Source organism: Neltuma alba, unplaced genomic scaffold (genome assembly GCF_004799145.2).
Source record: "Neltuma alba isolate B1F8T4 unplaced genomic scaffold, ASM479914v2 tig00001841_pilon, whole genome shotgun sequence".
Classification (NCBI taxonomy): Eukaryota; Viridiplantae; Streptophyta; class Magnoliopsida; order Fabales; family Fabaceae; genus Neltuma; species Neltuma alba.
In genome coordinates, this window is record NW_021632639.1 from 275,291 (window position 1) to 290,673 (window position 15,383).

General features: G+C 37.6%; 1 protein-coding gene across 1 annotated transcript; it reads left to right on the forward strand.

The window, feature by feature from the left end:
- Positions 1 to 5,598: 5,598 nt before the first annotated feature.
- LOC114712666 (uncharacterized) lies at positions 5,599 to 7,494 on the forward strand. The gene has a single exon (XM_028897215.1). It carries the CDS (start codon positions 5,599 to 5,601, stop codon positions 7,492 to 7,494), a length of 1,896 nt encoding a protein of 631 aa, XP_028753048.1.
- The last annotated feature ends 7,889 nt before the right edge of the window (positions 7,495 to 15,383 follow it).

Consider the following 15,383-nt stretch of genomic DNA (forward strand, 5'->3'; position numbering starts at 1 on the left):
TGTCTACTTTTGCACCCTTCAAAACTAAATGGTGCTAGACGTTCTTGACGCAAAACTTTGTTGTTAAAATTGCACTTTCACCCAAGATATTTACACTATATGTTATTTGAATTTGTACTTTTCCTGCTTAACTATCTTGTAATCGCTTCTTGTATACTTGTTGAATTGAAATTGTGGTTATTGGGTCAATTTGACTCACCCTATGATTATTTAATATTTTTCAGGCGAGGGTTTAGGTGTTGGTCCCAAGGGGAAGTTGTCCGAGGCTTAAGTTTCTCTTACTGCTCTGTATAACCTCTGTTTTGTTATGAATGCTTTGATTGATGTATATTACCAAACTTTAGGGCCCTTTTGTTACACTTAACACATTTTGAATTTCTCGCTGGATTTTGGACTTTTGTTGTTGGGTAGAGCCCTCTTGAGTACACATTACTTTTATTATGGTTGTGATTATTATGGGCGGTAGTGGTTGTTGTTTTGATAGGCTTCAAATGCCCTAGCCCATTTACAACTGGTTTTAGTTGTATTTTTGAGATCCCAAAGTTTTATGATGGATTTGACATATATGTGAAAATCAAGTATTGTTATTTCTTGTTATATTAACTATTTTTGCTATTATGGAATAGTGACTACTGCTTTGTTACAGATATGAATTGTTAATAATCATGGTAGACTTCTATTTGATTAGTTTTATTCTTTCCACCATGTTTGACTTTTCAAAGTGATTAGCGAAGTCCTTTAGAACTATGGTAGTTTTCAATTGTATGATTTATTCTTTCTACTATAGAACTATTGGTCTTTAAAGAATTAATTATTGTTTTGGAAATAAGTAACTGTACACTTGTTACAGGGGCTGTTATAATACGCGTGATGAGAAAAATTTGCAGAGTAACAACTCTTTCTCCTCCCTAAAAAACTTCTCTCTAAAACTCTTCCTTTCTGTGCATTTGCTGTAAACCATAGTCTGTGTCCATACCTATGAACAGACTTCTATAGGCAAAAAGCATACCCAATATCACCTCCAAGTACGTCCAAAACCCAATAGATATAAAGATTCGCCTCCACATTATGTGGAACTTTAGCTATGTGATCAACTAAAACTAAATGAGTCTTACTAATATGATTTAAATCTACTTGTCAATTTCTATGAAGTACTAGCCTAGTATCCTCTACAGTGTCCCTAAAAGGGTTATTAAAGTCACAACATCTAGATAATAAATTCAAAATTTCAATACAATTAGATTAGTATGGACCCTATACTCATCTTTCATTTTAACCAAATGAATATAAGACATTTTTCTCTTTTTTTTTTTAATTTCAGACAAAAAAAGAGAAAATGATCTTTTTTGTAATATCGAATGACAACTCTATAGTTTTTTTGCCAGTATCAATTAAGGCCAATCATGATGCCTAAGATGTTTGCTATGGCTGGAGGAACTGGGGTAGGCTTGCAACTGAAGCTGCTTATCCATCGTCCCTCTTTGTCTCGAATGACTCCTCCACATCCACTTGTCCATTTCGCCGCACAAAACCATCAACTTCCAATTGAACATAGTCCTCGTGATGATTGCTTCCTAGGGGTGTCCAATCGATTTGTTCAGTTCGGTTCAGTTTGGAAACCGAAATAACTAATGACCAAATTGAAATATTTTTCAACACCAAACCGAACCGATCTTCTCTCAATAACCGAATGAAACCTAACCAAAATATGTCAATTCGGTTTTGGTTAGTCTAATCGGTTAATAGGCATATTGGTTTTTCTCTTGTTTAAATCTTCCATAAAGTCACAAATGTGTGTGTGTTTGATGTTGAATAAGAATGGTGACTCAACAAAAGAGAGAATGAGAGAGAGATAAAACATAAACATCGACTTAGTCAGTGTGTGTGTTTGTGTTTGATGTTGAACAATGAGGAGAAGAAGAAAAGCATGGATGAAGCAATAAGCATAAACATCGCATAGGAAAAGAGAGCAAAAGAATATCAGTAAAGAAGTGTGAAGGAGAGAGCATTAGAGCAAGTTGAGGCTAATGATGCTCTGAGACATGTTGGCAAGAAGAAGACAACATTTTTGAAATTGTGTGGTGGGGAGGTGGAAGCTGGACATAAGATGGGGATATGGGATGAGGAGGCTGCGATAGGAGAATAGTAAAAATGACCAGTTGTCTTGCTTTAAGGATTAGTTATATTAGGCTGGGTTTAGTTAGAAATATACTTGGGCCTATCAACTTTAACGTAGCTTTTTTTTTTTTACCGGAAGCTTTTACCTAGCTTAGTTTCTTGTTATATATATAATATTATATATACTCATTTTTCGGTTTTTCGGTTTTAAACAGAATTTTTTTTGATAATCGAACCGAACACCAATCACTGAAATTTAAAAAAAAAAAAACCAAAACTGAAACTGAATCGAAAAAATCGAAAATACATTTGGTTTGGTTCGGTGATCAGTTATGATTCGGTTTTACTCACCTCTATTGCTTTTAGTTAAAAAAGGCTTTTGGTCTGGCATAGCCAAGGTTGTGCTTTCCCAATAGGTCCCAATCTAGACAAGCTTTGAAGAACTACCATTTACATCGTAAAGGGTTGCATTTATTGATGAATCAAAAACTTTACAGCAACGTGCAATCCATATATATCCCGACACACTTAGCCAAAAAGAGTTAACCATTGAATCTTTTTTGCATGGTGCTTTCCTGATTCATTTGTGAGATTCTACTTGATCCAGTCAATTCCTTGGAAAGCAGAAAAAGAAAGCCACTTGTCAGGGTTCACAATAGATTTCCATTAGCCAGCCATATCTTAAACCATACAATGAAACCGCATTAAGATATATGATACAATTTGAGATCAAAATATAAAGCGAACGGGTTTTTGCAAATGCAATGAAGCTATTTTAGTATAGCAATGCAGGAGTCGAATGGATCATAGAATGGAAGTGCATAATTGGGAATAATAATGGAGCTAAAACTATTCAAGATGGTGCTAGGATTTTTCATAAACACTCTTTTGTTTGTAGCTAATTTCACACAATGAAATAAGATTTGTTGTTGTTGTTGTTGCACTCTTTTACATGTAAACTTTTGACAAGAAGATATGCTTTCTTCAAGTGCTTCAGGAAAAATTTATTGACCACTAATAATATAGGTATGAATCCAGGGGATGATACATAGTTGTGGCTAGTACCGCAACCAAATACAAAAGTCAAGCCTTTCACAATAATCCCTATAGGGTATCAAGCTATGTCTGAGAATGTTCAATGCTTGGTTATTCATCTAATTTTCTTATTCATCATAAGTTAGTATTAACTTTGGTCTTTAATATAAGAACTTGTTGGACTTTTATTTTGATCTAAATATAAAAACTCAATCCATTTTGTTTCTCATTTTTATCAATTTTTTTCTAAGGTAGTTTTTGTAATAATTGTAATTCTAGCCAATACACTTGATTAGCCAGGATGTTTTGGAAAAGACAACCCATATTTATTTCAAATAATGAATTTAACTAATTTTCTTAATTTACTCAAATTAGTCAACTAGTTTTTATATTAAAGAGTTGAGGTAGTACCTTGTTGCATAGTCAACACTTAGGTTGGTCTATGTTTTTGGAACTTATTATTGACTTGTTTTATCCAAAAAAAAATTCAGATTCCAAAATGGGTTAATCACTATGAAGTACTTAAAGATTAGTCTAAGGGGATGTTTGGATGGAAACTATATCATGGTTTCAAAAGTACTTTTACGGTTTACGAAATAAATATGTAAAGGAGTTTGTCTCTTTTTACGGAAAACTGCTTCTGAGAAACACTTTTCAAGATTGCCAAACACCCCCTAAGATAAAGTTTATAGCAGAATACCTGAATGCCTTTAACATGACCTCTGAAAAAAAAATTAAAAAAAAAACAAGAAATGACGACAACAACAATTAAACCGACAATAACTTGTCCAAATGACAATGATAAAAAAATCATTTTATTGAGGGCAATTAGGTATTTAACAAAAAAAAACTTAATTTTAAAATAATCCTTAAAAATTTTAAAATATTGAGTCCTTTCAAAAATTATTTTGAAAGTTTAATATTTTGATATTCTGCGAGGATAAAATGCTTGAGACCCCACAATTTAATGCAAAAATGTTATATAAAGTCCTTCCTAATATAACATGGGGAAAATGCCAGAAAAATGCACCTCTAACTCCAAAAGCCCAAAAACGTCCGCCGAATTTCAGTAATCCCGATTTGGTACCAGCAGACCATTTTGGGATTATTTTCTTAGACAAAAAGACCAAACCGCCCTCACCCATTACAAAGCGTGGGCACCACATGGGCACCACAATAAGCCGCACACCGAAGGAAGATAGGCGGGAAGGAAAGGAGAGAAATGTGCACGTTCCAGCAGGTCGAAGGTGACGAAAACGTGGTGGTTCGAAAGGGTAAGTGTTTTTCTGGAATCATATGACTGTTTCATCCTCCATGCATGACTGTTGCGGTCTGTTTTCTTCATTTTGGTGGTCCTGCGTTCTGTATGTGGCGTTGAGGGTTCAGAGTAGGTAAGGGGCGGCATTACGTAAGGCATACGTTCTTCATATTGGGGTGTTGGTTTTTCCTTTTTTAGGTGTGAGAATGGTCATCAATCTGAACAAATGAGTTGATTACTGTTAGATAAGGTTAGGGTTCTGGCCAAGTTAGTTTTGTCAGCTTAAGAGGGAGACGATGCTGCAGCAATCGTAAGTTGATTCATCTGGAGGTATTGGTTGTTGTTTTTAACTTGTGGGAATGGAACGTATGAGTCGGGTAGTGAGTGATAGAGTTAGCTTAGTCTGGGACGGTGTTTATAATGATCTGTTTTTGGGGATAGCAGATGGTAGCTGAGGGAAATTGGAAGAAGCGCTGCGATGATCACGTATATAAGTAGGCTGAATATCCATAGTAATGAGGTTGTGAAGGGTGTTGTTAATAGTTAAAGTGGAGTTGTGAAACGATATATTGAAGTTGTTAACTTTGAAAGTAGCTGTGTTGGGTTTATGAAATATCCTTTTTACAGAGATGACATTGTGATGAAATATTTTCCTTGTTTGTTGCAGGGTATAATGCAGAATGAGTTGCAATATTGGGTCAACATATTCAAAGACACTTGCGTTGATTTTTCATCTTGGTGGAAACTTTGTTAATAATGTTGAAGGTGAAATGAGATACAATGGTGGGAGTGTGAGAGTTAGAACGATAAAACAGGGGATAAGATATGAAGAGTTGAGGTTAATGATATTGGAATGGTTTGATATAGATGTTAATATTTGTGACATGAAATATACAGTGAGCCTCGATGATAAGGCATTAGTAGATTTGGTTGATGATAGTGAAGTTGATAATCTTTTTCAGTATAATGACACTAGTGCACATGTGTATCTAGCATTGAAGGAGAGTACACCGGAAGTAATGGATGATCCACAAATGTGAGACTTGTTTTTTTATGGTTATTTTAGTTGTTATTTGTTATATTGTTGTTGTGAATTTCCTAACAAAAGTCGTAATTATGCATGCAGCATTGACAACTACTTGGGATTGTCACAACAAATGTGTTTTTTGTCAAGTAGGGAGAATAATATGGACGGAACAGTTTGTGATGAAAATGGGGGTGACTGTGTAAGAGAAGGCGGTGGGGGATGTCATGTGAGGCTAGTAAGTACAGTAGAGATTGCACCAACACCAATGCCCGAGATGAATGCTGTGAAGTGGAAGGAATTGTTGTTAGGAAAGAAGCAAACTTTTGCAAATGCCACAGAATTCAGAAAGGCAGTATATAAGTTTAGTATTGCAGAAAACTTCGAGTACAAATATGTCAAAAATTGTGAGGAATGTGTGCATGTGAAATGCAAAGTTGAAGGTTGTCCTTGGCGGATAATAGCAAGAGTAGCTGCGAAGAGAAGTCCTTTCCTCGTTGTAACTCGACTGAGTAATGAACATGTGCATAATGCCCAAGAGATGATGCAAGTTACACATGGTGGAAGAGCAGCCTTGACATCATCAATTATCATTGAGGAGGTAAGGGATCACACTGAAAAGCGTCCAAATGAAATAAGGAGGACCTTGGCAAGGGATTATGGTGTGAAGTTGACATATAAGCAAGCATATAGGGCTAAGGAAAAAGCATTAGAGGAAATACAAGGGAGGCCTGAACAGTCATACATGTTGATACCATGGATATGTCAACGATTGAAGGAAACCGATGAGAAGACGGTAGCTGAATGGGTAGCAACTGTTAACAATATATTTGAGCGTGTTTTCATAGCATATGGTTGTTGCATAGAGGGTTTTTTGTCTGGGGCAAGACATATACTGTACATAGATGGAACACATTTGAGTGGACCATATAGGGGAACACTGCTATCAGCCTCAGCATATGACGCGGACAATGAATTGTTACCATTCGCGTATGCTATTGTGAAAGGAGAGACTTATGAGGAGTGGGCATGGTTCTTAAACATGATAAAACAGATAGTTGGTGCAATCCAATTAATTATTGTGTCAGATCGTCACAATGCAATAATAGGAGCTGTTGGAGCAATATTTGGAGGTGACCGTCATGCATACTGTTATAGACACGTGAAGGAAAATTTCAGCTCTGAAATGAATAAATTATACAGAGGTAGGAGGAGAACTAGTGGTATTAGTAAGGAAGTTGGATTAAAGTTGCTTGATGACATTGCATATGCAAGGGTTAACGTTGAGTTTGATAAGGCAATGACAAGGATGGGAAATTTCAGTCCTCAGTTACTTCAGTGGCTTAACAATCATGGTGATATTCATAAGTGGGCAATGAGCAAGTTTGCATATAAACGGTGGGATAACATAACAACGAACATTGCTGAGTCATTCAATGCTTGGATTGTAAAGGAAAGGCAGCATAATGTTGCCCAACTTATTCATGAACATCGTGAGAAGGTTGCAAGGAAGATGTTCGCAGCAAGTGTGGCAATGAGGAACTGGAGAAATGGTGTGGGTCCAAACATTGATGGAAAAGTGATGGAAAATGTGGCTAGATCGATTCATATGCATGGTGAACCTTATGGAGGTGGCAGGGTCTGTGTACATACTTCGCGTGGAGCCTTATATGTCAATGTTCAGTCACATGAATGCACTTGTGCTGCATGGCAAATGACAGGGATTCCGTGTCCACACGCTTGTGCTGCAATAAGGGTGGTTCATGCAAATGTGTATGATTTTGTGGAGGACTGTTATAAAATAACATCCCAAGAGAAGATTTATGGGAACACCATGATTCCAGTAGTGACAATTGACAGGCCTAATCCTAATGATTATATGCTGCAAAATATAGGAAACCAAGTGTGGCTATACCCACCTACAACTAGTAGACCTTCGGGAAGGCCAAGAATTAGGAGGCGGGAATCCCAATTCCAAAACAGGAAGATTTACCACTGTGGACAGTGTCATGAACCTGGGCATAGTAAAAGAACATGCAGAAATCCAAACCCAAGTTAAAATTGGTAGTCCACGTGTGGGTTTATTTTGTAAAGGTTATTTTTTGTTGTGGCTTGTAAATATTTTGCAACTCTTCATATTTTTTTGGATGAAGGGTTGTGTCATGTGGTAAGTCGACATCGTAAGTCACACATAGTCAGTGAAATGTGTATTTTGATGTCAGTGACAAGAAAACATTAAGTGGGGATGAAATATTAATGTTAGCCTGTCACTGATTGTAAGTACTGTCAGGAAGGATCTGGTTATAGGAAAATACCTATATTGAAGTTGTTATTTCCTTTAACTGTGTTGTTAACAATGACAGAAGTTGCAAGACGAGTCCCCTTATTATTCATGTTTGATATTGTTGCCTTATGTTTTATGTTTTTAAGTATGATCATCGTATATGAACTTCATTTGAACTGAGTTAAAAATATGGGTATTACTGATCATTTTGTTTTATGACAGTTGTTAAACTTTTACTCGAGTTGTTGAAACGTTATTTAGGGGTTGTTATATGGTTTACTGAAGTTGTAATATGGTGGGTTTAGTCATTATCGGAAATGCTGTTGGGAACGCATATTGAAGTGGGTTTAGTCCGTAAACACGTTTCTAAAGAGGGCGTAAGCACGCCTGTAAACCAGGTGGTTAACAGGTATACCTGCGTTGTGATAACCTTATACTGACGTTGTTAAAAGGTTAACCGAAGTTGTGAAAAGGGTTTTTTCCCCCATCTTGAGGAAGCTGTTGTGAATACCGATACTAAAGTTGTAAAAATTTAAAATAATGTTGTTAAGCCATACACTGGAGTTGTAAAATTTCTCCCCGATCTTAAACACGTTTCCAACGAGGGTACAAGCATGCAAGGGACCCGTTAGCTTACGGGTATACTTGAGTTGTGAAAAACCTATACTTAAGTTGTTAAACGCTTCACCGAAGTTGTAAAAGGGGGTATTTGTTTCCATCTTCAGAAAGCTGTTGTGAAAACCTATACTGAAGTTGTAAACTTGTATAATAATGTTGTTAATGCATATACTGGAGTTGTAAAATTTCTCCCCGATCTTAAACACGTTTCCAACGAGGGTACAAGCATGCAAGGGACCCGTTAGCTTACGGGTATACTTGAGTTGTGAAAAACCTATACTTAAGTTGTTAAACGCTTCACCGAAGTTGTAAAAGGGGGTATTTGTTTCCATCTTCAGAAAGCTGTTGTGAAAACCTATACTGAAGTTGTAAAATCGTATAATAATGTTGTTAATGCATACACTGGAGTTGTAAAATTTCTCCCCGATCTTCAACACGTTTCCAACGAGGGTACAAGCATGCAAGGGACCCGTTAGCTTACGGGTATACTTGAGTTGTGAAAAACCTATACTTAAGTTGTTAAACGCTTCACCGAAGTTGTAAAAGGGGGTATTTGTTTCCATCTTCAGAAAGCTGTTGTGAAAACCTATACTGAAGTTGTAAACTCGTATAATAATGTTGTTAATTCATACACTGGAGTTGTAAAATTTCTCCCCGATCTTAAACACGTTTCCAACGAGGGTACAAGCATGCAAGGGACCCGTTAGCTTACGGGTATACTTGAGTTGTGAAAAACCTATACTTAAGTTGTTAAACGCTTCACCGAAGTTGTAAAAGGGGGTATTTGTTTCCATCTTCAGAAAGCTGTTGTGAAAACCTATACTGAAGTTGTAAAATCGTATAATAATGTTGTTAATGCATACACTGGAGTTGTAAAATTTCTCCCCGATCTTAAACACGTTTCCAACGAGGGTACAAGCATGCAAGGGACCCGTTAGCTTACGGGTATACTTGAGTTGTGAAAAACCTATACTTAAGTTGTTAAACGCTTCACCGAAGTTGTAAAAGGGGGTATTTGTTTCCATCTTCAGAAAGCTGTTGTGAAAACCTATACTGAAGTTGTAAACACGTATAATAATGTTGTTAATGCATACACTGGAGTTGTAAAATTTCTCCCCGATCTTCAACACGTTTCCCACTTGGGTGTGGGCGTGCAAGGGACCCATTACTTAACGGGTATACATGAGTTGTGAAAAACCTATACTGAAGTTGTTAAAAGCTTCACCGAAGTTGTAAAAAGGGGTACTTGTTTTCATCTCGTGAATGTTGTTGTGAAAACCGATACACAAGTTGGAAACATATATAATGCTGCTGTTAAAATTTACCATAAAGTCTGACTACTAATGTCGCAAATGGTATGAACCCGTTGCTAACAAGACACAATTACTAATCTTGAAATCAGTCCTTCTGCCATGTACATAAATGTTCTCCAAAGTTAAATAACATGGAACTACATCAGAGTGTCACATAGACATGTAAAAGGAACCTCCTACTAAGTACTATGACAAACGTCGTCTTTTGGTGGTTGTCTTGTTCTGCTGTTCTGAGAGGAGAGTTAAGGCTTCTTCACGACTTGAATTTTGCGGATGATTAACTAGCCACCACATTAGCTCACGCCTAAACTCAGCTACATGATTCTGCATATAAGACAGGTCCATATGTTAATGTCCACCGTACCTGGCAAATAATTAATCATTAATTACAGACAACTTTCATACCTCATTGAAGTCAAATGTCACATCCGGGACCCATTTGCTTAGCCAGATCAACACATGAACACCACAATCTCTCCTATACATCCAATGGGAAATAAAACATTTAAGTTAGTATGTCTGCTTCTGCAATTCACATCTTAAACTAGAAAACAATGTCAACAGTCAACACAACATACAAGTTGTTCTGTTGTGGAACAGGTGCAAAAATAATATCAGTCTTAGGCTTCTTCCCAACAAGTTGAGGTCTGACTAATGCAATTATATCATAAAAGTTGTCTCTCTGCAAACCGACAACAGAAATCCAAAATATGAGATAAAAAGGTGGAAACATTGGGCACTTGTGATACACAGATACATTAGTTTAGTCCTTACACATGCATGAAGATGAAACATCCTTTTTTCTTCCAATGAATCCTTCTTCTTGGTCTTCTTTGGCATATCATTAGGCAGCCTCATGGAGTCCAGGACATAAAAATGCATTGTTTTTGGCTCCAACACAAAGCAAAACCAGTGAGACTCAACAATTGCGGGTCCAAATATTAAATCACAGTCACCTAGGTTGTACCCGATATGCTGTGGCAAAATAGCACGTTTGTTCTCTGATGCTCGCCACTGAGAAGGGTTACCAAGCATTTTCATCTACAAAACAACATATTAGTTTAATCATCACAACCCGTAATTGTCAAACAAACCGTACACACCACAGGGCTCACCATGAACTCAGCATCAAAAATGTGTCGCCTCACTTGTCCTCCCTCACCTGCCTCTGCCATTAATGCCCTACCGACCATTGTTATTAGAGGGCTACTCACTCTTTCGATTCCACCTATCGTGCGCAATTGATCCCGATCAATTTGTTCATCACACATTGTAACCATAATCCTGCAATGTATACATCATATGTAAGTAAAACAACAATAACAAAACAAGATGAAAAAAATTTCCTGCTTTCAATGTTCCATGCACGGCATATCTTACTTCTGACCCTCCTCCCGTGAACACATACGAGAGACAATGTTGAAAAACTTGTCTTTCTCAGTTATCACTCTCTTTCTCCTCTTAACAGGCTTCAACATGGAAATCCATGGAGAAGTTACTTGACGACTTGGAATGATTGTTCTCTTTGATGGCCTTTGGTCTTCTCCCTTGTCAGTCTCTTCATCTGATGACTCCACCCCTTTATCTCCTTCATCATCACCTTTCTCACTGTCTCCTTCCTCTCCATCCTCATCACCTTCATCACTACCTCTTTCCTGATCATGGGCTTCACCTTCAGCAGTATCTCCATCACTATAACCTTTGTCACTACCTCCCTCTTCACCTTTACCATCAGATGGAAGAATCACTGCCTCATCGCGTGTGTTGTCAACAAGGTCCCTCAGATTTGAACTTGGCATCCCCTGTAGATGGAGCTGCACCTTCATAAGCTCCTCTGCAAATTGGTTACTAAGCCTTTTATGGCTTTCCTCAAGTGCATCCATCATCCTTCGATGCACTTGCTTCAATTCCTGCTAACACATTTGCTAAACAGTTAAACTCTTTACATACTAATGAATTTTATACATACAAAACTACAAACATACCGGCCGTAGATGAGCAACACTTATTGTATCTTCGACCACTTTTGTAGACTTCCCTTTGTACAATAGGCCTATGTTACTCTTTGACTCTTTGTTGACCAATTCCTTTATTCTCTTATCCGTCCAATATGCAATAGCATTTGTTGGGTCATGGTTAGTAGCTTTTGACAATGGGAATTTCTCACCCAAATATAGCTGCAACCACAATCATAGAACACACCGCATTAGCCAATTGAATTAAACAGTTACATTAACATTGAACAACATGTTTTGCTCTAAACATACCACCAAGAAGTACAGGCAGCCACCCACAGTGCAGCACGGATCCCTCTCCTTCCTGAACAAATTCACATAATCTTCCATTTCCTTGTAGAGGTCATTCATGATGTACGTTGCCCAATCATACTGTTCATATCCATTCATAGTTGCACATACCACCCTTAATAACTTCTCACCAACTCTTGCACTTGAAGTTGGAGCTAGAAATGTGCCAAGTGTGACCAACATAAATAATAGTTCAAAATGCTCATCATCCGTCCCACTTTTTATGTCAGCTAATATCTTGCTATAAACAACATTTAAATACTTTCTCCTCAGCTTCTTATATGTGTCATGATTTTCATCAACATCTCCTTTTACCTCTTCCCCAGTATGGGGCACACCAAGCAATGTTCCCACATCGTTTGCCTCAACTTCTTCTGTCCTCCCCCTTAATCGGAACTGATGTGTTGCTGGATCGTACGATTGAATGAAAGCTACAATTAACTCACGTGGGAGTTTGTCAATTTCCACATCCAACAACTTAGAGAATCCTATGTTCTCTATCCTTTGTCTTAAACTTTCATCACTCTTAACAAATTCCGCCAGTGACATGAATTGACGAACAGAGCAACGGGTGAACATTTTCCATACTCTCTTACTCTTCTTCTTCTCCGGCCTCATTTGTTTGGCCCTTTCACTATATATTTTCTTCTCCTTAATAGAGAGCCTTGCCCATGCCTCTTTCGCCTTGTTAGTTCTATCTACTACACCCTTGAATTTTTTCCCTTGAGCAAATTCCTCTCTAAATAAGACATACCCATTCCTTGGCCCTTTTGAAGTTGATGTCTCTCCCTCCAACACCATTTTTTCTGCACATTACACATTAATACAAGCATGTCAGAAAACAATTAGGAACTTGTGATTAACAACATCTATATAGTTATTTATAACTTCGGTATGGCTATTCACAACAGCATTTTGAAGAAAACAAACCCCTTTTCCCGACTTCGGTTAGAACTTAACACCTCCAGTGTAGGGATTAACAACATCTATATAAGTATTTACAACTTCAGTATGACTATTCACAACAACATTTTGTTGCAAACACAGACCCCTTTTTCCGACTTTGGTTAGAACTTAACAGCTCCAGTGTAGGGATTAACGACATCTATATAAGTATTTACAACTTCATTATGGCTATTCACAACAGCATTTTCAAGAAAACACAACCCCTTTTTCCAACTTCGGAGTTACTATTTTACAACTCCGGTGTAGGTATTAACAACATATATATAGATGTTTACAACTTCAGTATGGCTATTCACAACAGTATTTTCAAGCAAACAGAGACCCCTTTTTCCAACTTCGGTTACAACTTTACAACTCCAGTGTAGGGATTAACGACATCTATATACATATTTACAACTTCAGTATGACTATTCACAACAACATTTTGAAGAAAACAAACCCCCTTTTCCGACTTCGGTTAGAACTTAACACCTCCAGTGTAGGGATTAACAACATCTATATAAGTATTTACAACTTCAGTATGGCTATTCACAGCAGCATTTTGAAGAAAACACAGACCCCTTTTTCCAACTTCGGGGTTACTAGTTTAAACTTCGGTGTAGGTATTAACAACATCTATATACATGTTTACAGCTTCAGTATGACTATTCACAACAGTATTTTCAACAAAACACAGACCCCTTTTGCCAACTTCGGTTACAACTTTACAACCCTTGTGTACGGATTAACAACATCTATATATACTTTTACAACTTCAGTATGGCTATTCACAACAGCATTTTCAAGAAAACAAACCCTTTTCTCCAACTTCGGTTACAATTTTACAACTCCAGTGTAGGGATTAACAACATCTATATAAGTATTTACAACTTCAGTATGGCTATTCACAGCAGCATTTTGAAGAAAACACAGACCCCTTTTTCCAACTTCGGGGTTACTATTTTACAACTTCGGTGTAGGTATTAACAACATCTATATACATGTTTACAGCTTCAGTATGACTATTCACAACAGTATTTTCAACAAAACACAGACCCCTTTTTCCAACTTCGGTTACAACTTTACAACCCTTGTGTACGGCTTAACAACATCTATATATACTTTTACAACTTCAGTATGGCTATTCACAACAGCATTTTCAAGAAAACACAAACCCTTTTCTCCAACTTCGGTTACAATTTTACAACTCCAGTGTAGGGATTAACAACATATATATATTTACATGACAGTGGGTACATTCACCTTTTTTTCAAATAATTATTTTAAGTTTGGCCCCCTCTACACCCTTATACACACTCCCCCACACCATCACTGCGATTCATACCTTAAATCAAACTATACAATTATACTAATATGCACTTAACTTAGGATAATAGATGAAAGACAATTATTGTCCATAGAGATAACAGTGTCATCGATGTTAATTAAGCTGACAGGAATAGCTTGGTGGCTGGGCTGGAGGAGTGGGAAATGTGAATGAAAAGAACAAAAAGGTAGAGATAAAGTAGTGATGAAACAGTGAAATCATTAACAAGAAAAGAAAAGGTACGGGGCTGTGGGCTGTGTATGTGGTCCACACTCCTGAAAGTATATCAGTCATCATATGGTGAAATCCAAGCAATCTAGTTGGGTCCTCCACTTTCTGCACATTCACTTTGTCATTTTCATCTCCAGAAACTGCCCACTCCCTCTCACACACATTCGATCGACATCTTAAAAGTAGTAGCAGTATCAAATATATAACTTCAACAAACACAGAGAAGGAAGGAATGTTAACAAACTTACCTCTGTCTCACCGCAAATTCCTCCTCTTCTCTCTTCCTCACCTTCGATCGATTGCCGCAATGTAGCCGTTCCGTCGTTCTTTTCCTTTCTCTTCTTCGACGGTGACCACCAAACGCTCTTCCTTCTTCTCTTCTCTCTTCTTCGACGCCGGTAGTAGCTTCCTCCTCCGCTCTCTTCTCCTCTCTTCTTCGCTCCGTCGGCTGCAACAGGGATCGAGAATGAGAGAGTCGAAAAACCCCCTCTGTTCCCAACTTTTGTTTAAAATAACACTGAGGGCGGTTTGGTCTTTTCGTCTAAGAAAATAATCCCAAAATGGTCTGCTGGTACCAAATCGGGATTACTGAAATTCGACGGACGTTTTTGGGCTTTTGGAGTTGGAGGTGCATTTTTCTGGCATTTTCCCTATAACATGCCAACAAGTCATATCTATTTTTGGCACAGAACAAGCCACGTGTCATACGAAAAGTAGGACAGTCTCTAGCCTGGAAAAAGGGGACCCTAACTAAGATTCCATGTTTGCCCTTTGTACGAAATCTTATATTTGGCTAGCAAAGGAACAAAACGGCAGACACATTAAGCACTTTGGGCATATCTGTAATCTCACCCCCGCCGACCGACCAATGCCCGGAGATCAAAGTCGGTTGAGTCGTTCCATTTCGCACCAATTTTCCCTCTT